This window comes from Alosa alosa, chromosome 5, assembly GCF_017589495.1.
Source record: "Alosa alosa isolate M-15738 ecotype Scorff River chromosome 5, AALO_Geno_1.1, whole genome shotgun sequence".
Classification (NCBI taxonomy): Eukaryota; Metazoa; Chordata; class Actinopteri; order Clupeiformes; family Clupeidae; genus Alosa; species Alosa alosa.
The window spans coordinates 33,548,359-33,573,382 of NC_063193.1; the positions used below are offsets into that span (position 1 = coordinate 33,548,359).

General features: G+C 45.1%; 2 protein-coding genes and 1 long non-coding RNA gene across 3 annotated transcripts in view; 2 read left to right on the forward strand and 1 right to left on the reverse strand.

Annotated features, from left to right (window-relative positions):
- LOC125294910 overlaps window positions 1-1,592 on the forward strand; it is an 18,995-nt gene extending 17,403 nt beyond the window's left edge. Inside the window, exon 4 of the long non-coding RNA XR_007193582.1 lies at window positions 1,582-1,592. This is a non-coding gene — a long non-coding RNA (uncharacterized LOC125294910). The remainder of the gene's footprint in view (window positions 1-1,581) is intronic.
- An 8-nt stretch (window positions 1,593-1,600) lies between these two features.
- fam102aa (family with sequence similarity 102 member Aa) lies at window positions 1,601-18,702 on the forward strand (the record flags this gene model as incomplete). The annotated part of the gene is made up of 9 exons (XM_048244571.1): window positions 1,601-1,684; window positions 2,550-2,579; window positions 9,638-9,754; window positions 10,017-10,063; window positions 10,732-11,075; window positions 12,112-12,298; window positions 12,988-13,109; window positions 14,563-14,632; window positions 14,756-18,702. Coding segments are annotated over 9 exons (1,047 nt in total), but the record flags the coding sequence as incomplete, so codon positions are not given.
- On the reverse strand, window positions 18,696-22,353 carry LOC125294909. The gene is made up of 4 exons (XM_048243973.1): window positions 21,836-22,353; window positions 21,405-21,517; window positions 20,021-20,236; window positions 18,696-19,456 (listed from the first exon to the last, which is right to left on the reverse strand). The coding sequence occupies exons 1-4, from the start codon at window positions 22,189-22,191 to the stop codon at window positions 19,305-19,307; spliced, it is 837 nt and encodes a 278-aa protein (XP_048099930.1). The 5' UTR covers window positions 22,192-22,353; the 3' UTR covers window positions 18,696-19,304.
- Between the last annotated feature and the right edge of the window lie 2,671 nt (window positions 22,354-25,024).

Here is a 25,024-nt window from a genome sequence, read left to right on the forward strand (position 1 = left end):
CTTGGACTGTGTGTGTGTGTGTGAGTGTGTGAGAGTACTTATAGACTGCCATATTCTTGGACTGTGTGTGTGTGTGTGTGTGTGAGTGTGTGAGAGTACTTATAGACTGCCATATTATTGGACTGTGTGTGAGTGTGTGTGTGAGTGTGTGAGAGTACTTATAGACTGCCATATTATTGGACTGTGTGTGAGTGTGTGTGAGAGTACTTATAGACTGCCATATTATTGGACTGTGTGTGAGTGTGTGTGAGAGTACTTATAGACTGCCATATTATTGGACTGTGTGTGTGTGTGAATATGACTCTACAGCAGGACTCTGTTCTACTGTGTGTTCTCTGTCGTATTAATAGATGCACACTGACCTCTCCTCAAGCATATTCACAAACCATACAACCAGAGTTTCAATAGTAGCACACATTTTTCATGAATATCTATTCAACTGTGTGTGTGTGTGTGTGTGTGTGTGTGTGTGTGTGTGGTTGTTTGATTGATTTTTTTCCTGGCATTTTGTGCTTGTGCAACCATATGTGCTCTGTGGGTCAGTCAGTATTGTGAACATGACCGTGGTGTCTTTGAAGATGGACATCTTTTTTGCAACATTATCATCGGAGTGGTCCTCCAGACTGTGTCTTTACAATTTGTTTCTTTTTCATAACCATTCTGATGCAGAAGAGCCGTAGACTCATTTTAGAATGGCAAGATTGTTTACAGTTGGACAGAGATGTAGCCTAACAGGTGGCACATTCAAGTGTTCTCCGTAGCAAAAGAAGCATTCTGGGTCACTTTTTTCTCCACTGTCACCACTGTCCTTCCCATGGAACTAAACCAGCAGACAGCTGTTTGTGTGTGTGTGTTGTGCGCGTGTTGTGTGCGTGTTGTCGTGTGTTGTGTGTTTGTTGTGCAGGTGCGTGTTGGTGCGGTGTTGTTTGGCGTGTTGTGTGCGTGTGTTGTTTGTTGCAATGCGTGTTCTTTGTGTGTGTTGTGTGCATGTGTTGTGTGTGTGTGTGTGTGTGTGTGTCAGTTCTGTTTCTGGTTCTCTGTTTTATTACCCTGCCAATCACTCTTACCCAGATCCTCCCCCTTCTTCCCCTCTTTTTCTTCCATCCCCCCTCCCCCTCCTCTCCTCTCTCTCTCTCCCTCTCCTCCTCTCTCCCTCCCTCTGTCCCTCCCTCTCTCTCCCTCTCTCTCTCCCTCTCTCTCTTCTCCCTTTCTCTCTCTCCCTCCCTCTCCCTCTCTCCCTCCCTCTCTCCCTCTCTCCCTCTCTCCCTCTCTCTCTCTCTCTCTCCTCCCTCCCTCTCTCTCCCTCTCCCTCCCTCTCTCCCTCCCTCCCCTCTCTCTCCCTCCCTCTCTCTCCCTCCCTCCCTCCCTCCCTCTCTCTCCCTCCCTCCCTTTCTCTGCCTCCCTCCCTCTCTCTCATTTCTCTCTCTCCTCTCTCTCCCATGTTCTCTCCCTCTCTAATGCAGCATTGACTCGTCATAAGAAGGAGGTGCCTTTTTCCCCCGTTCTCTGGAAGAGGTTCTCCTCTCTCTCTCTCTCTCTCTCTCTCTCTCTCTCCCTCCCACTGGCTCTCCTGGACCCGAGGGAGGTGCAGGGTCTCTGTTCTGGAAGGTTCTCCGCTGCAAAATCACTGACCAACCCCACTGGCATCCTGGACCCGTGCGCTTGCAGGGTCTCTGTTCGAAAGGTGACCGCACAAAATCACTGACCACTCCAAATCACTGACCACTCCAAATCACTGACCACTCAAAAGACCCAACCACTCCAAATCACTGACGTCTCTCGGTAACCACTCTTTATCAGAGGCGACTCTTTATCTCGGCTCATGGGGCGTCTCCATGAGACGGCTCTTTATCACTACGGCTCATGAGACGTCTCACGGGACAGCTCTTTATCACTACGGCTCATGAGACGTCTCACGGGACAGCTCTTTATCACTACGGCTCATGGGACGACTTTATCTGCCCAAAGCCTCCTCTTGGTCTCCCTTATTTCTGTGTCCGTAGCCTGACTGACCACCTCTGCAGCGTCAGATGACACCTCTCAAAGCCACTCCCTTTTCTCCAGCAGACGTCTGTGTGTCCCCTCCCCGCCCCGCCCCTCTCTCTCTCTTATCTCTCCTCTTTAATGCTCTAAAGGGCGCCGGACGCCTCCTGACATCCTGTCCTCCTCGTAACCCACTGAAGGATTTTGAGTGTCTGAAGCATCTCTGGCGTTTAGCAATCTCTCGTAACCCACTGGGATTTTTAGTGTGTCGCAAGCATCTCTGAGCGTTAACTTAAGCTCTCGTAACCCACTGAGATTTTAGTGTCCTGAAACGCATCTCTGAGCGTTAACTTTAGCTCTCTTTTCAGTCCTCTCCACAGAACACTGTGTGTGGACATGTGCAGTATGTGTGTGTGTGTGTGTGTGTGTGTGTGTGTGTGTGTGTGTGTGTGTGTGTGTGTGTGTTTATATATGTGTGTGTGTGTGTGTACGTACATGTGCAGTGTGTGTGTGTGTGTGTGACGTGAATCCCTTGATTAATCTGTGCTTTCCTGTTTTCTTTACAGGAGCTGAAGGGAGGAAAGGCGTATGTAAAGGTATGAAAGAATTCTTCCACAACACACACACACACACACACACACACCCTAACCCTATACACCACTAAACACATATGGCAGATGCATAAACATGCCATCAGACACACACACACACACCGCCCACACACACACACACACACACACACACACACACACACACACACACAGATGAGGCCCTCTAAGAGAGTTGAAGTGTGTTTACATGATAAAGATTTGTGTATGTGTGTGTGTGTGTGTGTGCGCGTCTCTCTGACCTCCAGTAGCCTTCTCCCTCCTCTCCGACATCTCTTCCATTCCTCCCTCCTCTCCTCCTGTCTGTCACTGCTTACGTAAGGCACTTTGTGAGAAGCCATAAGCCATCAGCTGGCCAGTCAGATGATCCATACAAACACCAGCAGCATTGAGTGGATCACCTGACTGCACTGTTTACATCGGTCACTATTTACCTTCCGCCTGTCCACTCTGTACACATGACATGACACACGTCACAGTTCTGTAAACAAGCATGGCCTCCAGGAGCACTTCACATGGCAGCGAGGTGAGGACACCTCCCAGGGCACAGTTTAGGTGTGTAGTGCATGTGTGACTGACTAGGGCACGGTTTAGGTGTGTGTAGTGCATGTGTGACTGACCAGGGCACAGTTTAGGTGTGTGTAGTGCATGTGTGACTGACCAGGGCACAGTTTAGGTGTGTGTAGTGCAAGTGTGACTGACCAAGGCACAGTTTAGGTGTGTGTAGTTTAGGTGTGACTGACCAGGGCACAGTTTAGGTGTATAGTACATGTGTGACTGACCAGGGCACAGTTTAGGTGTGTGTAGTTTTCCTACTATGTAAAGCGACCTTGGCTTTGAGAAAGGCACTATATAAAATAAACTTATTATTATATTGGTGCTTTAGTCCTCTGTGAGGTGAAGACTGGTGCTTTAGTTCTCTGTACACTGTAGTATAAGTATATATACTCTTTTGATCCCGTGAGGGAAATTTGGTCCCTGCATTTATCCCAATCCGTGAATTAGTGAAACACATTTATCACACAACACACTCATCACACAGTGAACACACAGTGAGGTGAAGCACACATTAATCCCGGCGCAGTGAGCTGCCTGCAACAACAGCCTTTCGAGGGGGGCAGTGAGGGGTTAGGTGCCTTGCTCAAGGGCACTTCAGCCGTGCCTACTGGTCGGGGTTCGAACCGGCAACCCTCCGGTTACAAGTCCCAAGCACTAACCAGTAGGCCACGGCTGCCCCAGTGAGGTTAAGACTGGTGCTTTAGTCCTCTGTACACTGTAGCCAGGTTAAGACTGGTGCTTTAGTCCTCTGTACACTGTAGCCAGGTTAAGACTGGTGCTTTAGTCCTCTGTACACTGTAGCCAGGTGAAGACTGGTGCTTTAGTCCTCTGTGAGGTTAAGACTGGTGCTTTAGTCCTCTGTAAACTGTAGTGTGAGGTTTAGACTGGTGCTTTAGTCCTCTGTAAACTGAGGTTTGACTGGTTTAGTCCTCTGTAAACTGTAGTGTGAGGTTTAGACTGGTGCTTTAGTCCTCTGTAAACTGTAGTGTGAGGTTTAGACTGGTGCTTTAGTCCTCTGTACACTGTAGTGTGAGGTTTAGACTGGTGCTTTAGTCCTCTGTGTAGAAGGCCTCCCACGGTGTGTGTGGAGAATCACAATGGCAGAGAAAGCTAAGCGCTCGCTCACGTTCTCTCTCGTGAGTACTGTAAATGGACTCCTTCCTTTGTTTCCTCGTCCTGCACTCTAGTTTTAGATTTCCTCGGGCTAAATATACCTCGCCTCCGTAGGAGCGGCCTTCCTCAAACACCGGCATCTGCAGCCAGTGGGGTTCTGAGTAACGGGGCCACTGGACGAAACCCACCTCTGGAAGCGGTCAGTCTACATTCTTGGAAGTGGAAATTGAGTCAACAACCAGGAACAGCCAGGAACTTACTAATACCACACAGGCTGTTACAAGAAACAGGACAGAACGTAAGACTCGTCTGTCTCTGAAGTGTGTGTGTCTGTACACATTGTTTTGGGTTGTATCAGGCTCATGGTGGCTTGTTATCAGTGTGTTGGACATAGTTGCAATTTCATAGTGTCAACATCTCAACATCAACATGTCTCGGCGAGGTTTGAGGCCTGTCTGGTGGCCAGCCTGTGTTTGAGTTTAATAAGGAGAGCTTAAGCATTTCTCAGGGCTCAGGGGGGTGAGGAAATGAGGGGGCTTTGCTGGACGGCCTGGGTTGCCAGGTTTGGTGAGTGAAGTTACTGCTTGGATGAGATGGAGATGGCCTGCAATGCAAGAGCCTGTCAGCACCCCCAGCTCCCTTACCAAACATTACATCATATCTAGTGTAGTGGCCATTACCCACCATTACATATCTAGTCTAGTGGCCATTACCCCACCATTACATATCTAGTGTAGTGGCCATTACCCCACATTACATATCTAGTGTAGTAGACATTACATATCTAGTGTAGTGGTCATTACCCACAATAACATATCTAGTGTAGTGGTCATTACCCACCATTACATATCTAGTGTAGTGGCCATTACCCCACATTACATATCTAGTGTAGTGGCCATTACATATCTAGTGTAGTGGCCATTACCCACCATTACATATCTAGTGTAGTGGTCATTACCCACCATTACATATCTAGTGTAGTGGCCATTACCCCACATTACATATCTAGTGTAGTGGCCATTACCCACCATTACATATCTAGTGTAGTGGTCATTACCCCACATTACATATCTAGTGTAGTGGTCATTACCCCACATTACCTATAACACACAATGCTCTGGCCATCAAATACCCTTAGTTGTGGAAATGGCCTTAAATTAAACAAACAAACAAACCCCACATTACATATCTACAGTGGGCAGTGCTTCGACTTGGCCAGCTTCACTCGCCCGGTCCGCGTGGGATCCTGTGATTATCCATGGCGACTTTAATTTGTATTTTTCCGGTGAGAGAGCTGCAACAACCCAAACAACCGGTAGATGGCTCAAGTGAGCAGGGTGCGTAAAAAGAAATGGAGCCTGGGAAACCCTACACAGACTTCACTACAGACTTTAGCAGACTGGTTTAGAAATAATTTAATAGCCAGAAATATGCCTGCCCTGCCCTAATAAAGAAATATTTGGTTAACTGCAGTGAATCCGTTTGCAGCCGTAGCAAAAGCGGAGGGACAATTAAAATGCAGGACAAATTAAACATTCTGGTTTTCTCCGAGTACAGCGATGATAGACAGACATCATTTTGGACAAAATATAGAGCATATTAACCTCCGTTGCTCAGCCAAATGCCTTCATGTTCGTCCCTGTTATCCGGAGTTACAAAGCGATAGCGATTTTTGATGGTCACAAGTTTACTTCATTAGCGGTTTATTTTTTTATTTTTTTTGATTGTTAAAGAGTGTTTTTTATTTAAAGGTTTGACTTCGTGCTTATTCAGTAGAGCATTTAGTGCTCTCCCCAATCCCAGGCGTTCACATTGCATGTTTGTTTTGTAATGGATGCAACCTTGAGATAGGCTATCGTTTGGCGGCAATGACAGACATGAACCAAGACATTTAGCCCAGCAGCAATCTAGGGACTGTTCGTTATTTATTGAAGGGGCCACGGAGGAATTTTGAGTACTTCAGTTGCAAGTTGCATGACCCTCTCTTGCCTGCTAGAAATTGTTCAATGACCCTCCGACAGAATTGTTAAAAAGACATGACCTCCCCTGCCAATTGTCTTCTTCCCAGCTGCACGCCCAGCCACACACTTTGTGATAACGTTCTTAAATCAATCTTTCCGTGGAGCTTGCATGCTACCAGTCCTTCCTTTTCAAATGTGTTGCGCCTGTTTGCACAATTTCACAAATAATCATATGTGATTAATAATATGACAAATAATCCCTGTGCAGGGGACCCGAAACAATGCATGCCAACTTTTTCTGTGTTTATCACGTATTTTAACTTTCCCGCTGTCTTGCCGTTTTAATGTTTTTCCCGTAGGAATATCCCATATTTTAATACTCTCATAACAGCCCTGCCATCGGGCCCGTCTCTGTGTTGCCCTGTTGCTACCCCTTGCCCTTCCAACGAAACAGATGTGTTCAAATCATCGTTTTCCTTGCTTGAAGGCGAACTTAAGAGTGATGTTAACCTATTTAAGTTTAAAACGGCGTGATTGTCGTGAGAGCAGGATTCATTGGCGCTTGCATGTTCAGCCTTATGTCTACGTGCGCACCTGAGGCTACTCAGCTACAAGAGAAAGAATTTCCCCTGTTTGTATGTTTGCTCGTGCCTTAGATGGCAGGAAAAATCTTCACGATAGGCCTATTAACTAACCACCCGATTCACGTTGGCTGGGGGGAAGGGGGGCCATCAGACATTTGTGCCCAGTTAATCGGCCCCTGCCCCCAACAAATCACACCTTCCCACCTCTGACAGCTTAAAAGAAGTCAAGAGGACTCCTTACTCACAGACCTATTCACAAAGCTGCGGCATTTTGCCGTGTTTTGAAATCCTATGCAGCTACAGGAGCTTCCAATCGTGAGGAAGCAATTTTGCATTGTAGGCATAACTAACATGCAATAACGCCGCCAACAACAACCAAAACTAGGCTAATCATTGTCAACATGTAAATTAAATGTAACATTATTGTGAATCAAATTAAAATGTTCTCTTTGCAAACGTAGGCATAGTAACAGAATAATTTAATAATGTTACAAAGATACTACATCAATCCATGATGTTTCATTAGGGCTACTAGGCTGTTTTGCCTTGATTCATTTAGGCTAGGCCTTTTTATTCAGGGCCGATTCACAAAGAATTTTAAGGCTAAAAGTAGCTCCTAACTGGTGAATTTAGGTGCAACTCCTAAAAATAATGGATGTTTCCTCCTAACTTTAGGACTCCTAATTTTTTCACAAAAAGTAGGCCTAATTCACAAAGCATTTTAGACCTAAAAGTAGCACCTAAGTCTGGGACAGCTTAAGTCGAGAGGACTCCTAACTCACTAAGACCTATTCATAAACAGCTTTTTTGTGTCATTTTACGTTGCGATGTTTTGAAATGCGTAGCCTATGCCTATGTAGTGGGCTCCATTTAGACTGAAAGTCTGGCCATTCCGTGGTGTTTGAAATGCATTCACATTCTCTGGCAAAGTATCACACAGGTCATTTATTGTCTGCTTCCCCAGAAATATTAGGAATTTATAAGGTAATATCATGCAAGTTTATCATGCTTGGTTTTTATTATGGAAACTCGACAAGCAGGCCAAAGTGAGCTAGCAGTGCTCCTCCAGGTCTCTTGGGACGCTTATGCAACAGATGTTTTGCATGACATTTCTCTGGAAAAAAGTTCACTGTAAGTAAACAGCTAAGTGCTGTAGTGTTAGAAGTCAACAGTTCTGTTTTCTAGACAGTGTCTACTGGAGCATGGAACGGAGGTCATCAAGGTCCAGTGGAGAGGATGTCGTTATTTTCATCCTCCCAAACACTCATTTTCCAGCGTTGTCTCCGGGAGGAAGAGCCCTGTTCCTGTGAGTCAGCAAAGTGACCTGTTGTCTCCGCTGTGAGGAGAACAGTAGTGTACATGGTGTTCTAGTAGGGCACTTACTGTATGGAGAAGTGGACTTGAATTGATAGGCACTAATACATTTTATTTGGTTTACTACGAGTGCAGTAGTATATTTGATTTGGTTTACTACGAGTGCACTAGTATATTTGATTTGGTTTACTATGAGTGCACTAGTATATTTGATTTGGTTTACTACGAGTGCACTAGTATATTTGATTTAGTTTTATTAAGTGCACAGTATATTTGATTTGGTTTACTAAGAGTGCACTAGTATATTTGATTTAGTCTATTAGGAGTGCAGTTGTGTATTTGGATTACTAGAAGTGCAGTAGTATACTTGATTTGGTTTACTACGAGTGCAGTAGTATACTTGATTTAGTCTATTAGGAGTGCAGTTGTATATTTGGATTACTACGAGTGCAGTAGTATACTTGATTTGGTCAATAAGGATTGCAGTTGTGTATTTTGTTTTGTGTATTTTTGTATTTGCAGTTGAATTTTGCACTTGCACACTATTACTAGGAGTGGAATAGTGCACTATTACTATGAGCTGAAAACTGCACTATTACTAGGAGTGGAATAGTGCACTTATTGCACTTGGCATGTGTCTAACATCAGTGTTCTAAACAGGAGAAGGGTTCTTATAGAAGCACAAGTGAGATTCCTCTGGAGATGATGAGGATCCGAGGATGATGATGAGGATGATGATGAGGATCAGAGGATGATGATGATGGTGATGATGATGAGGATCAGAGGATGATGATGAGGATGATGATGATGATGGTGAGGAGGATGATGAGGAGGAGGAGGATGATGATGAGGATGAGGAGGAGGATGATGATGGTGATGAGGATGAGGAGGAGGATGATGATGGTGAGGATGATGATGAGGAGGAGGAGGAGGATGATGATGAGGATGAGGATGATAGTGATGATGGTAGTGATGTATTAGGCAGCGTCCTCCAGACAGCGGTGAGATGAAACCTAATGATGCTTGGACACTGCTCACCTCCCTTGGCTTTGCTCCTGTTCTCACCCAATTTCACCTCCAGAATCTTCAGCATTAGCTCTGCTCAGTGCTTCACTTGCTTATATAAACATGACTTAATGTCCTCAGTGTCCTAATGGAGTCTAGAGTCCTCAGGACCAAGTGATGTGGGTCCTCAGTGTCCTAATGGAGTCTAGAGTCCTCAGGACCAAGTGCTGTGGGACATTTTCCATCGTGTGGCATCTGTTTTAAGCACAGCTTCAGGAGGAAGCGTCTCCACGGAAAGAGAAAAACGATTTATGGAGGATATTAGATCCTGAGTAGCCCATGGGTGGGCACTCACATGAGGGGCTGGACGTTTATTATGGTCTTCCCTTTTTAGGGCTTCTCTCGGTGTCCTCTCTAGTTATTCCTCTGTTGTAAAAGTCAAATGTAAAATCATTTACTTTCTTTCTTCACCCTCTTTCTTTCTCTCTCTCTCTCCCTCCCCTCCCCCTAGCTGGGCTTTGCGGATCTGAACCTGGCAGAGTTTGCTGGATCAGGCTCCACTGTGCGCTGCTGTCTGCTGGAGGGCTACGATACCAAGAACACTCGACAGGACAACTCCATACTGAAAGTGAGGACACACACACACACACACACACACACACACACACACAGACAGTAGCAAGAGGCAGAACAAAACCAAACGTCTGGGCCCATAGAGATTGATTAGTCAGGTTTAAAGGCACTCTCCATCCAAGAGAGTGAGCAGTCATTAAAACCAAAAGGGAGACTTCTTATTTGCATCCACAGATACGTATTTGCCTATGTACACCAATGTCTGTTTTGACTTCTCTGCTGTTAAATACTATGTCCTATTTTTTTTCTTTCATCAGGTGACCATTGGAATGACTCTGTTATCTGGAGATCCATGTTTTAAGACGTGAGTATTCATGCACGGCTCTGTGCTGTTAAATGTATCCAACAGCTCCCTCTAGTGACCAGCGTTTGTCATTGAAAGTGGTTCTTGATTTCACTGGAACAATCAGCTTTGCCTTTGTTAGTAAAATGTCCCTTTAACTTGAGCTTTTGTATTGGCTCACCTCATAGCACAACATTTCACTTCATGTTCTTGGTAATCAAAGGTGACTTATTATTACTGCTGGACATTGGATTACTGCTAAATTACTGTTGGATTACTGCTAGATTACTGTTGGATTACTGCTAGATTACTGTTGGAGTACTGCTAGAAGATTGGCCATTTGTCCTGTTTTTGTCACTATACTCCGTCTAGGCAGTATGAGGCTTCAATTCCATAGAACACTGCTGAATGCAACCACTCTGTCCAGTTCTATACAGTCTATGGTCATGCACTTCCTATATGTTATATGCCTAGTAGTGTTGAATAGTCCTTTTACTGTTGCTGCTTTCTTGGAACGCGTGATGGATAGGTTAGGTTCTTTTGAATGGAACGCCTGATGGATAGGTTAGGTTAGGTTCTTTTGAATGGAACGCCTGATGGATAGGTTAGGTTAGGTTCTTTTGAATGGAACGCCTGATGGATAGGTTAGGTTCTTTTGAATGGAATTGACTAAATTGTTCCGCCTCCAGACCGCCCAGCACGGCGAAGTCCATCACGGTGTCAGGCAGAGACACCTCCCTGCAGCTGGACTGTAAAGGGGAGGGGACCGGTGCGGAGATCCCGCCCCGCCTCGCCAAGCAGCGTCCCTCCGTGCTCAGCACAGGTAAGAGTCGCCACTGCTCTAGTCAGGGCCTCCAATTACTCTCTGTGTGTGTGTGTGTGTGTGTGTGTGTGTGTAACTCTAACTCTTGTGCTCCATGTGTATCAGGTCTGCCAGAGGAGGGGGAGCTGAGTGCCTCCAGTCCAGATGAGTCCTTCCACACGGGCCACTCCAGAAACTCCAGCTACGCAAGCCAGCAAAGCAAGCTGTCCGGTCAGTGTGTGCGTGTGTGTACGCAAGCCAGCAGGGCAGGTTGTCCCATCTGTGTGTGTGTGTGTGTGTGTATAAAAGCTAGCAGAGCAAGTTGTCTGGTGTGTGCGTGTGTGTATAAAAGCTAGCAGAGCAAGTTGTCTGGTCAGTGCGTGCGTGTGCGTGTGTATAAAAGCTAGCAGAGCAAGTTGTCTGGTCAGTGCGTGCGTGCATGCGTGCGTGCGTGCGTCGTGTGCGTGTGTGTGTGTGTATAAAAGCTAGCAGAGCAAGTTGTCTGGTCAGTGTGCCTGTACTCATGTCCCTGTGTGTCTATGTGCACACTATTGTTTCTTGAGAGTAGAAAAGAAGAGAAGACATGTTTTGAGTCAGTGTGTGTGTGTGTGTGTTTACTTATGCACCACTTCATGTTTGTTTAGTGTGTTTAGGCATTGTTATGGTCTAGGAAATGGAGTTTCCTTCCTAGTCAGCTCACCTGTATCCTAGATCTCACATCCCTTTACTCTGTTTTCTTAAAGGCCCCTCATCCACATCCACACTAAAGGTAGTGAACATGCCCTTAAAACAGTCTAGGGTTCTAAGGGTTAAAGGTCCCTCATCCACAGCATGTGGGTCTATTGAACTGGGCTGAGACTTCCTCTATTGGGTTCAGTGGACAGGTCTTATATTATGATTGAGGATTCACTGTAATGTGCATCCACGAGAGCATGCTTGTGTGCTTGTATGTGAGGTGGATGGTAAACATACACACACACACTTTAACATACTGTAATATGCAACCACTCATACGCACACAAAGTGTGTGTGTGCTAATGTGTCTGTGTGCCTCTATGTGAGGTGTATGAGTATGAAGTGTGTGTGTATGAGTAAGTGTGTGTGTGTATGAGTATACTGTATGTTAATGTGTATGTGTGTGTGTGTTGATGTGTGTGTGCTAATGTGTCTGTGTGCCTCTATGTGAGGTGTATGAGTATAAAGTGTGTGTGTGTGTATGAGTATACTGTATGTTAAAGTGTGTGTGTGTGTGTGTCCCTTGCTCCAGGTTACAGCACGGAGCACTCATGCTCATCCAGCCTGTCTGACCTGACCCACCGCAGGAACACCTCCACAGGAAGCAGCGCGTCGGGGGGGTTCAGCCACACCACAGACACCCCCCCTGAGGGAGAGTTGCGCCCAGAGAGACCCCCCCGACCCCCCCGACCCATCCTGCCCAGCAACCGGCCCCCCAGGTAAGAGCAGCTGCAGCTCCCAGACCATACTTTTTTTTGGGATCTTTCTTCCTCTATAGCTTTATACAGCTACATTGTGGGATCTCTCTCTCCACTCTCTCTCTCATACTCTTTCTTTCTTTCTTTTTTTCTCTCTTTCTCTCTGTGTCCTTCTCTCATCTCTCTTTCTCCCCCTCTCTCTCTCTCTCTCTCTCTCTCTCTCTCTCTCTCTCTCTCTCTGTGTCCTTCTCTACATCTTTCTTTCTTTCTGGTGTCCAGATTGAATCGATAAAAGAAAAAAAGCTTTGATTTTAATAGAAATTGTCTGTAGATGGATAAATGTATTTTACTTCACAAGTGCAACGTAATGGCCAGCATATTACATTATTCAGTGAAACTGTGTGTGTAGTGTGTGTGTGTGTGTGTGTGTGTGTGTGTGTGTGTGTGTGTGTGTGTGTGTATAGTGTATAAGTGCAATGTAATGGCCAGTATATAACATTATTCAGTAAAACTGTGTGTGAGTGAGTGTGTGTGTGTAGTGTATAAGTGCAACGTAATGGCCAGCATATTACATTATTCAGTGAAACTAACGCATCAGAAAGTAGATCTGAACCACAACTGATCTGTTGGTGATTGGATTGCCATTGGTGAGCAGCGGTCCTTAGACTCACTCTCTCTCTGTGTGTGTGTGTGTGTGTGTGTGTGTCCAGGAGGAAGCAGGACTCGGTGGAGAGCCACCCCTCGTGGGTGAACGACACCCGCATGGACGCTGATGACATCGTGGAGAAGATCGTCCAGAGTCAGAACTTTGCTGACATCAGCAACACTGAAGGTAGGAGGAGGCCACACACACACACACACACACACACACACACACACACATACACATACATACACACACATACACACACACACACACGTCCTGAGCCCAGGGTATGTGGCTAATCCCTATGAACCAGTCACCCATGGGAGTCAATGGCAGTCTTGATTGTCACCATAGCTTGAGTGTAATGAAGGTCGTTCTCACTGCAGATAGTTCAATTTGACCAGTGTTTTCCTTAAACTTTCATTCATTCATTCATTCATTCATTCAACCTTTATTTATTCTTGGAGGGTCATTGAAGGAAGCCCTCATATTCAATGAAGCCGAGATTACTGTAACAATGAAGTAACAAGATGTAAAAAGAGAGAGAAAAAAAAGTATAGGTCTAGGCCTATAAATAAAATAAAAACAAAGTAAAATAAATAAATAATAAGATAACATACATTACATTATAGAGGAGGAAGGGGAAAAAATGCACAGAGTGCAACCCAAAGCGCTCCACATACATTACATTATAGAGGAGGAAGGGGAAACAATGCACAGAGTGCAACCCAAAGCGCTCCACATACATTACATTATAGAGGAGGAAGGGGAAACATGCACAGAGTGCAACCCAAAAGCTCCACATACAAGACATTGACAAAAACAAAAGACAATAAGACAAAAATGCCAGACGGAGCGGGCGAGTCGCCAGCTGACACCACATGACAAAACATTTAAAAAATAACAAACACAAAGATGCCGGACGGAGCGTGAAGTCGCCAGTTCCTTGACACTAAGACATACAAGACAGACAACACAGCAAATTGAAAATAAATAAATAAAATAATAATAATCATGTTAAAAATTAGTCCAATTTCCTACCGGCTGAAAAAGTCCAAGGGCAATGATGACCAGCGTGGAAACTGCCAATGCAAGACCAACAAAGTTCTTTTCACTGACCAACTCAGAGAGTTTACTGGCAGTCTGGAGAGCAGAGCACCAGAAGAACAACAGTCTGAAGTCATGATGGGCGATCTTCCTGCTGATCAGCAGCTCGGTGGCTTTAGCAAGGACCATTTGTTGCTTCATGGCTCCCGACGTCGCCATCAGAGCTCCCCACGTCAGCACTCAATCCAGACTGCAGGCACCCAGCGTCAGAGGCTATACGTTAACGTTATGGCAGCTCAGCCGCAGCTCGGTGGCTGATATATTCTTAGTAGTGAAGTACAGCATACAGCACCTACACTAGCTGCAAATTGTATTTGCTTAAGCAAACGGTTTACTTTTATTGTCATAAAATGGGTTTAATAGGTTAGGATATCTTTGGGTTATCTCCAGAATGTATTTTATAGCACTGTCATAAGGATTTCAAAGCAGCATGAATGATTGACACACACACACACACACACACACACACACACATGCACATACACACACACACACACCCTCCCTCACTATATTTCTCTCGTCCTTCTCTCAGATAGCAACCTGCGTCTGTTCGTCAGCAGGGATGGCACGACGGCTCTGAGTGGCATTCAGCTGGGCAGCAGGTGAGGCCGCTACCTGTACCTGCAGCACACGCAATTGAGCACCTGTCCTGATGGCTGACCTTTGCAACAGACTCTGTTTGCTGATGCTCACGTGTCATGCTCCCGTTTGTCTCCTCTGTGCAGGGTGACCGCTGGTGTGTATGAACCCGTGGTGATCGAGACCCATTAGGCTCCAGAGGGGCCAGTTGGGACGTGGTGATCGAGACCCATTAGACCCCAGAGGTTCCAGTTGGGACGCTGAGAAATGCCACTCAGCACCCGACCCCTCCTGGATCAGAACCGCTGCCTGTTTGTCTGTCTGTCTGACTGACTGTCTGTATGATTGTCTGTCTGCCTGTTTGTCTGTCTGTCTGACTGTCTCTGTCTATCTGAGTGCTTCCTCTGCCAGGCCTTGCACTGTCCAAACCACTCCTAGTCTTCCCAGAGGACTTCCTGTCTATTTGAGCGGTTTGCCGCTCTGGACTCTAACCCTGAGCACTAATGTTACTAAGGCACTCAAGGAGAATATGCATGCCATAGACCAGATTCCCTACAGATTGGGGATATGCACGCCATCAACCAGATTCCCTACAGATTGGGAATATGCACAGTGCAGAGATTCCCTTCGGACTGGACTTTTTCATTCAAGTCACTGACTTTCTCAGAGGGACTGGCAGCGCATGCTTTTGCTTGACGTTAGCGATGAGAACTGAATCCCTGATGCTGCTGCAGGTCGGCCATCTCCCCCTCACCTCTCTCTGAAGCACAGCTTATCTCCCCTCTCTGAAGCACAGCTCATCACCCCTCTCTGAAGCACAGCTCATCAGCCATTGAGAGAGTCTCAGACTCATCTCCCCTCTCTGAAGCACAGCTCATCTGCCATTGAGAGAGTCTCAGACTCATCTCCCCTCTCTGAAGCACAGCTTATCTCCCCTCTCTGAAGCACAGCTCATCTCCCCTCTCTGAAGCACAGCTCATCTGCCATTGAGAGAGTCTCAGACTCATCTCCCCTCTCTGAAGCACAGCTCATCTGCCCTTGAGAGAGTGGCTGCAGACGTAGAGGTCTCTCAGTCATCTCCCCTCTCTGAAGCACAGCTCATAGCCTGCATGTCACACTCCCAGTAGCCGTTTCTGGGTGATGGTGGGGTATTTTTGGATTGGTATTGACTGACTTGTGGTGTGTTGGGTGTGTAATTTGTATTGTTTGGTGGAGGTGTGGGTGTATTGTTGTTGTTGTTGACTCCTAGAGATGGGCATGCAGTGTGTTGATGAGCCATAGTGGTGCTGGTGAAGGTTATTTAGTAGTGAGAGGACATGATGTTTGTCCCCATGTTTGTTTTACTGTGTCGGCTGGTCCGGCAGCTATGAGTGGAAAACAGACATGGCTGCACACATCTCTCTCTATGACACTCCTTTTTTTCTCTCTCTCTGTCATTCACTTTCCCTTTCTGTTATGTTACATTGATGGCTTGCCTCTCTCTTGGTCACTCTCTGTCTGTCGTCCTCTCTCTCTCATTCTCTCCATTTTGTGCATACACACACATCTTCCTCCTGCATGCTCTGCTGCAAGTGGAGCTGTTACTCTGCAAACCAACCCCTTCCTCCTCATCCTCCCTTCTTTCCCAGAATCCATCACTCCATTTAAAGGAGCAGGGTGTGCGCCACTGAGGCAGGGGCAGATTGACTAGACTAGAGTAGGAGAGTAGGAGTTAGTGCACACTAGAGTAGGAGAGTAGGAGTTAGTGCACACTAGAGTTAGTGCACACTAGAGTAGGAGAGTAGAGTTAGTGCACACTAGAGTAGGAGAGTAGGAGTTAGTGCACACTAGAGTAGGAGAGTAGGAGTTAGTGCACACTAGAGTTAGTGCACACTAGAGTAGGAGAGTAGGAGTTAGTACACACTAGAGTTAGTACACACTAGAGTTAGTGCACACTAGAGTTAGTGCACACTGAGTAGGAGGTAGACGACAGTGCACACTTTAGAATGAATGGGGGCACATGGTCTTGAAGAGTTCTTCAGCTTGTCCACACATGAGCTCCACTTCAGCAAGATCCCCTCTAGAGAGGCTGTGAGTGGAGGCTTTAGCGGGTTGCATGGCAGCTGAAGAACCCTGAAGGACTGTCCACTCTCTGTCTATGCTGAATCCATTAAATATGACATTTTTCATTGCGGATGTTTTTTCGTGTCACACGTGTCGACCGTTAGGACGTGGTGTTAGGGACTACGGAAATGTCCAGATGTGGGACATTTAGTTTATGTCCCACCAGCTGGCTCTGGTGGGAATGTGACCATATCTTCCTCAAATGAGTCCTGAGATCTGGGCCAGATCTTCCTGCGTCTGCCTCAGATGGTGTGGATCTGGCCCGTGTTCGGCCCAGATGTGTGCCCGATCAGGGTGTTGTGTGTTCCACAGTCAGCTGCTGTCTGGTCAGCTCTCGACCTGCACTTTAAACCCTGCTGAGTCTATCCCACGCGTAACTCCACACATGCAGCAACCCTCACCTAGTGTTATACATCATCTGTGAACATCTCGTCTTTTCTTTTTGAATGAATGTTTTGAATGTTTTTGTGTGTATATATATGTGTATGTATGTCCCTGCTAATTTTTCAATGTTTGTCATAGCTCATATGGTGAAGTCATTGGTTCTGTAGTTTGTTTTTTTTAAATCCTGAGATTTGTATGGAGACCCAGCAACGCGTTGTACGTGAGGAACGAGTGAGTCAGAGCAGCATGTCTTGGTCTCCTACTGAACGTGCTGTCTCTGATTGGTCATTCTCCACTAACGTCTTGTCTGTCTGTCTCTGATTGGTCATTCTCCACTAACGTCTTGTCTGTCTCTGATTGGTCAGTCTCCACCCCAGTTGGCCTGATTATCTGTGATGCTAAACCTGAGGTAATCCAGCACTTCTGAAGGAGATGCCAGTCGTGTTTGTCATTGTCATGCCAACCTAGAGGTCTGCTACACTTTTTGGGTGCAAGTGCTGTGCCCGCTGGCTGTAGAACTGAACAAGTCTTCTCCTTTCACAGAGACTTTCTGAATGAATGAGTCTCTTCTGTGGTCTTAGAGACTCCGTGTTTTTAAATGAAGAAAGTCTGTTTGTTTTTCTGCCCAACCAGCCGGCTGGTTGATTCTGTTTTATGTCTTTTGTTTTGTACAAACACTACTCTTCAAAACCAAGTTTACAACCAACGTATGTTGTGATGGTGTTACAACATGTTGCTTTGAAGTTTATGAATCAATGACATCCTCTCATCTAGTGGTGTTCTTCTGTGCCAGCCTGTGGCTAGTCGTTATCTGGTCATATATGAATGAAGCTGTTGAAATGGACGGAGTTCCTGAGAGACTTATTTAGACGTATAAAGCTACACTGTAATGAAGATAATGTTACAGAAACAGGGTCTTTCCTGGTAAAATACCTTATCGTTATCACATTAGCCATACTGTCTCATGCTATCCGTGCTCACTCTGGTCAGTAAATATTAGTTTGAAGAAGTAGACCTTCAGACATGACAAATATATCCAGAAGTGTTCTAGAATGTTGGGACCAATATGGAGCTGGTTGGTGTGGACCAATGAGAGTGACTTCTGATGTTCTGATGACTTCTGGACTCAGCTGATGGTCTTGCCTCCACTCTGTAGAATTATCTGTCCATTGTCCCTCATGTTTAGAATTCTATGACATAGATTTTATTTCCAGAATGGTCCTCTGTCTGTGTAACAGAAGTCTATGTGAAGACAGAGATGGGTATTTGGTGTATACAGTGTTTCATGTGGTAGGCCCAGGCCATTTTTCTTAGCTTACAAATGGAGGGCCGATCTCAGGTGATATGAAGTTAATTTCAACAGCACAGGAAACCTGCTAAATAAGTTCCAAATCTTATAGAGGTTTAATTCTTTATAGAAAGAATCAAGTGCTATGCACAAGTCATATATCCCATAACATAAGCTAACATTTTCTCATGGTTTAGGACAGTAACTTATGGAAACAGAGTTATATCATTTTAACAAAATTCATATATATTTTACAATAAATGTTTAGCTAACTATTTTTTTGAATTTTAAGAAATAAAATTTCATCAATTAAATAAATGAAAAGAGTTTACTCATCATTGGCCTCCTCTGTCACACATACACATTCACAATCACACTTGCTATGGTGTCCTTCTTCAGAGAGCAGCTTCCATTGCATTGTTTGTCATTAGCTGACACTTGCCTTCAGAGCCATTTCTTCCACAGACGGACAGAGAGAGAGACAGACAGATTGAGAGAGAGAGAGAGACTGGGATAGCAGAGAGAGAGACAGAGAGAGAGACAGACTCTGGGATGGCACACAGACAGTCATATGGAGAGAGAGACAGACAGAAAGACTGGGATAGCTCAGACAGAAAGACTGGGAGAGCACAGACAGAAAGACTGGGAGAGCACAGACAGAGAGAGACAGACAGAAAGACTGTGATATCCCAGACACATGAAGGTGCGATCGCATCATGCACCATTTACATTATTTGTCATTTAGCTGACACGCTCACACCTTCAGAGCCACTTGATTCAGTGTACTGGGGACACATGAGAAAGTTCTCCTTGGAGCAACTTGGGGTCAAGTACCTTGCTCAGAAGAACCATAGTGGTAACCCCTTGAAAGGCCAGATCCCTGACCTCTAGACTACTCCCCGCCCCACCACACACACACGTTAGAGTGTGTCCTCCCTCCGCGAATAGTGTCTGCGACGGCGTGGCCGGTGGCGGTCAGTGAACTGGTAGCAGAGCATACACCACACGCTGTCCTCCGGAGCGATCTGGACACCGGCTCGCCTCGTCCGGAAGGGTCGGAGGGCACATGCACCTGCAACAGAGGAAAGTGTGTGTGTGTGTGTGTAAGATGTGGGTTAGTACTGAGAGGAGTGCAGAGACAAGGTTTCATAACATTTAAAAGCATTTTTAAAAAGTCAACGCCAGATAAAGTCCAGAGAACTGCCGTAATGGAAAACCTTTTGACGAACCCTTAGGGTTCTTCTGGGTGCAAGTGCTCAGAATTTTAATCAACTTTTTAAAGACTGAGCAAGCCTCATTTGCATTATTTAACTAACATCGAGGGGTAGGGATGTCTGCATGCTGGTACAATTCTTCAGGGAATTCTTATAGAACCTGCAGTGACCAAATAAGCACAGGAGGAGCCAGAGGAACAGATAGCAGGAGACATTGATAAATGAATTTGCAAGAATACTTTAACTCATCCTATTCGGCCATCTTATCCTTGCTTTCTGAGATGAAAGTTTAGATAAGTCACCAAATATGAAGTCCTTAGTGGTATTGAGGCAGACCAAGAGAAGGAGGAGACTTAAGATGCTTGAGTTTGTAAATTATAGTACATTTTAGTCTGCATTCAGGGGGATTTCCCATGAGTTACCTAAGATGAAGTAGGCCGTAGCGCTGAGGCAGAGGATGATGAGTAAGATGGTGCCAGGCCCCACATCCTCCAGAGTGCAGGCGTTTGGGCATGCACAGGGGCTCTCTACCCAGATCTGCAGGGGCACCTCCGCGCTGAAGGTCAGGGTGGACGAGAGCGAGCGGTTCGGGCTGCAGTGGTAGTGGACCACCGTCAGAGGGTGATTGTACGCCAGCACTGACAGACAGACAGACAGAGGGTGATTGTACGCCAGCACTGACAGACAGATGGACAAACTCTGCCTTAGCACTCAGATAGACAGCACTGACAGACAGACAGACAGACAGAGGGTGGCTGTACACCTGCACTGAAAGACAGACAGACAAACAGAGAGAAAGACAGGCCAACTCTGCATTAGCACTGAGACAGACAGACAGACAGACAGACAGAGAGAGAGAGCAAGGGTGGCTGTAAGCCAGCACTGAGAAAGAGAACTCAGTGTTCAGAGAAACAGACAGAAAAACACATGCACAGCAGGACGGAAGTTAAAACAATACAATTTTTTTTTTTCAAGATTCTGCCCAAGTTAGTAAATGTTTTGCTGGTTGACATCACTGTCAAAGGGTGGATGTACGCCAGCAATGAGGCCCAGACAGACAGGGAGAGACACTATAGCTATGTGCTAACAGTTAGCACTGAGAGCAGAAGACAGGGAGAGACAGACACTATAGCTATGTGCTAGCAGTTAGCACTGAGAGCAGAAGACGGGGAGAGAGAGACACTATAGCTATGTGCTAGCAGTTAGCACTGAGAGCAGAAGACAGGGAGAGACAGACACTATAGCTATGTGCTAGCAGTTAGCACTGAGAGCAGAAGACAGGAGGCCTATGCACCAAGACTGAGACAGACAGTAACAATAGCTGTGGTGTGGTGATCTGGAATAAACTACCGGTACCTTTGGAAATTAAGAGCATAGACAATTATCATCGTTTCAGGAAAAAGGTAAAATCCTGGCTCATGGACAATTTAAATCCCTAGTGACACTAACATGTCTTCCTCCATGTGACTTCCTCCATGTGAGTCTGTTGGTGTTGTCTATGTGCACATTGCACTTTAATACAGAAAGGTAGGGTTAGGGAAGATTATTTTATATGTTTAGCCTCTCATAGTCTATTTTTTATGATGTTTAATTGTTTTGTTTGTGGATATATGTCCTGTCTTGTAACATCAGGGACCATGATGGAAATAAAGTGCTTGCACTTTGTCATGATTGTTTTTTTCTATCCCTTGGATATGTCTTTATTACAAATAAATCAAATCAAATAGCAAAGACACATAACAGCAGCAAAAGCAATATTATTTTTTTCCAAGATTCTGCCCAGGATAGTCTTCTGCAGGCACTCACCCGAGTAGGACACACTTAGTGTCTTCGTAGAACTGTTGTAATAGAACTGATTATCTATGTGCCTTCCATAGTTGAGATACCGATCCATGGGTCTTGAACTGTTTTTATGAAATCTACAAGATAGTAATAGAAGGTGCAGTAGGGCTGATCATGTTTACTAAGTCAATAGCAAATAGGCTACTGGTGACAGGTTGAAATGCACTGGAATAACTACCAGGGTAAGTCTATACATTCCAAAGTAAATAAATTAATAGAGCAAAATAACATTCAGCCCACGTTCAACCTGTCAAGTCTATACATTCCAAAGTAAATAAATTAATAGAGCAAAACTACATTTAGCCCACGTTCAACCCTCAACCTATCACTGCCTTTTGCCACTGTACTAGTTTTAAAAATTAGAAGATTTTCTGTTAAACCAGATCTGATCTGACCTGACTACCAGACAAGCGGCCACGTCAGTGCAGCTCGTCCCAGTGACGTCCTCGGGCTCGGAAAAGGGCTGACAGGGGCTGAAGGACAACATCACCTCGGTGGTGGCCAGGGAGCCGACTGAGCGCAGCGGTTTGAGGTGCTCTAGAAAGCCATCCGCGTCCCCGAGCGCGCCCAGGTCAATAATCCCGGACCCGTCCATCATGATGCATTTACAGTGGTTCACTCTGATGCAGCCGCTCTTCTTATGGACCGACGCGGTCGGTACAGGTTCGGAGTCCAGAGGCGACGCCGATGGAATCGGTGTAATCGGATAAAAAACAGCCGCAAAACTGATTAAGATAATGCATCCCCTCATTTCTCCGGCGGCTCGCTAGTGTTTGCTGGTACACTCAGGGGAAGTTTAATTAAAACTCCAGTCTACACCTCACTGGCAAAAATGCAGTGAATGCCGGCTGCAAAATTCCTTATAGGCGACATGCCCAACAGTCGCCAGCTGTAAACAAGCGAATAGATTGCCTTCACATTTACTGTTACGCCTGGATGTTAAAATGCCTAGGGGCATATGGCTGCGTAACTAGTTAACTAGTAAAGGAGAACTAGTTAAGGAGAATAGTAAACACAAACAAGGAAGTAAATTATTGAGATGACCGGTTTATTGATAAATCAAAATAAAAGTTCAAACAGACAATCACACTAAAGTATGAAGATGGCTAGGCCTAAACCAATAGTAGGGCAATTCCATGGAAAATTACGTTTTTTGTAACATCCATAACGTCAATAAAATGTGATGGTATGGTATGATGTGAATGATTACATGAAATTTGAGCATTTGCTATTTTTGTCTTAAGAATGTAGGCCTACATGAGAACAAATGCACAAAAAATGAATGTCATCATTCACATCATACAAATGCCAAGGCATTTCACTGGCATTATGGATGTGACAAAAAGTCAATTTTCCGTGGAATTGCCCAGTAACAAACAAACACATAAACATACAAACAATAACCTCCCCACTGGGAGTAGTTTTGCTGAACCCGGCACACCCTGGCCACACTAGGCCAGTATTTTGCTACATCGTAGCCACTCTCCCCACTGGGAGTAATTGCCGCACTTGCACACACTACCACTGTAGTAAACTTAAAATGAGCAGGTCAAGAACACAGCATGACAACAGCTCAGGACAATACACACAGCCATCCACGGCTCTCACACAACCGTGGATGCTGGCAGGCTCAAAGGCACTGAACTAATGCCATCTTGGGTCTTTTAAGGGCTGTCCAATCAACCCCAATTAGGAACTCCCTTTCCGGCAATCAGCAGCAGGTGGGACCTAAACAAGGGCAATGGCAAAACACAGAGGCAGACGGCCGTAACAGTAGGCCTACACACTGAAGAACACACTAGGGCCGGAACAGTAGGCCTACACACTGAAGTTACCACAGTAACCGACTTTAAGATTAAAGATAGACATTAATTGACAGAATATATAAGTTGACAAACAAAAAAACAAGCATAAAAAAAGTACTGTGAAGAATCCAGTGTTTCGGATTCTTTGAATTTGCAACAAGTGAATGGATTTGCGCAACGCATATGGTTGCACACAGGGGCGGACTGGGACCAAAAATCGGCCCTGGCATATTTGGCCCAAGCGGCCCTCAAATCGGTCGGGCACACCTAATTAAATACAAAATCTTTGCATTACCCTTAAATATGCATATATTTTCAACTGCACTGAAAGTGATGTAGGCCTCATTGGCTATCACTCTGATCAGAGGTAGCCATGGAGCACATGATCTCCATATTAAAGTAGCCTAGGCTATACAAGCAATTATTAATGAGTTTCTGCTTGAATTAATTCACATAATTTCAAACTATTCAATAGGCTAAATTTAAACTATATAATGCTCAACTGACAGCAGCACCAAACAGTTACTGAAGCCTATGTGTAAGGAGCTAAATTTCCTAGATTGTCGTAGACATTAATCACTGTAGGACAACTGAAATAAACAGGGCTGTTGCTGGAAATATTTTATTCCTTTAGGCTATATACCTACCTACATTGCTGGTACATTTTGGAACAGTATTTCTACATTAACTAATTATCTTTAATGTCTTCCAGTAGCCTATCGTTTAGGTCAGTGTTTCTCAAAGTGTGGTCCGGGGACCACTGTTGGTCCGCAAGCTATCCCAAGTGGTCCGCGAGCAGACGTGGTAAAATATAATATAGATGAGTTGTTTGCAATATTGAACCAACTTGTATGTATATCCAAACAGTTCTGCAACACTGTCTATGTAAGATATGCCAGTTTAACTCATATGAATCCTCTGACACAATAAGCAAAGTGCAAACACAATAAGCAAGGTGGTTCAGTGAGTAGGCCTATAGTGTAGGCTAATATACTGTTGAAGTAGGTCTTATCTTTTTTTTTTATCCTAGGTGGTCCGTGCGTTTATTTTTTTATTGGTTAAGTGGTCCTTCGTCTGAAAAAGTTTGAGAAACACTGGTATAGGCCACTGTAGCCTATATATAGCTTAGTTGGCTTGTGCATTCATATGACTTGATGTTTTGTAGCCTACATTTCCGTCAGTCTACAGTCTTTTAGCCCATCTTTACCATGATAACCCTTTCAAGATAGAACTCTTTCGATGCTCTACTTTGAGAGAACAACCATGCCATCGATGTTGAATTTTGGGCGTCTGACGGAAACTGATCAATCTGACCAACAATTAACATCGTTTTGACACTCTTTTGCTGTCCGGGTTCGCAAATCATTCATTTAGAACATTTAAGTTGCGCTATTTGTTATTATAATCACAGCACGGCCATACTATGTTATCATTACCATATCATTACATTATCGCCATTAATAAGTCATCATAATCATCATCGTCAGCATGGCATGTCACACTTAGCCTACCTGCTCCACCACTGAGTTCTTATCATGTAGCCTCAACTAGGCTCCACCACCTGCTCACTGTCCCTCTGCTCTGTATGCTTGTTTACATCCTTGTTCAAACTCAACGAACTTCAACATGTTGCTGACATATGCTAGCCTACTTGCAATATTGTATTTTTGAAGCTTCTACATTGGTGTTACTTTTGCACTATTGTCACTACCGGCACCCGCCACAATTTCGTGTAGGCAACTTCGATTAAAGGTAAACTTGGCAACTATTTCAACGTAA

Bases quoted from the DNA above. Each gene is read 5' to 3' on its own strand.
- LOC125294909 (XM_048243973.1), bottom strand. From the start codon at position 22,191: ATGAGGGGATGCATTATCTTAATCAGTTTTGCGGCTGTTTTTTATCCG. The intron at 20,237-21,404 runs GTGAGTGCCTGC...TCTGTCTGTCAG, and splicing joins ACTAAGTGTGTCCTACTCGG to TGCTGGCGTACAATCACCCT. The intron at 19,457-20,020 runs GTAACTCATGGG...CCTCTGTTGCAG, and splicing joins TACGGCCTACTTCATCTTAG to GTGCATGTGCCCTCCGACCC.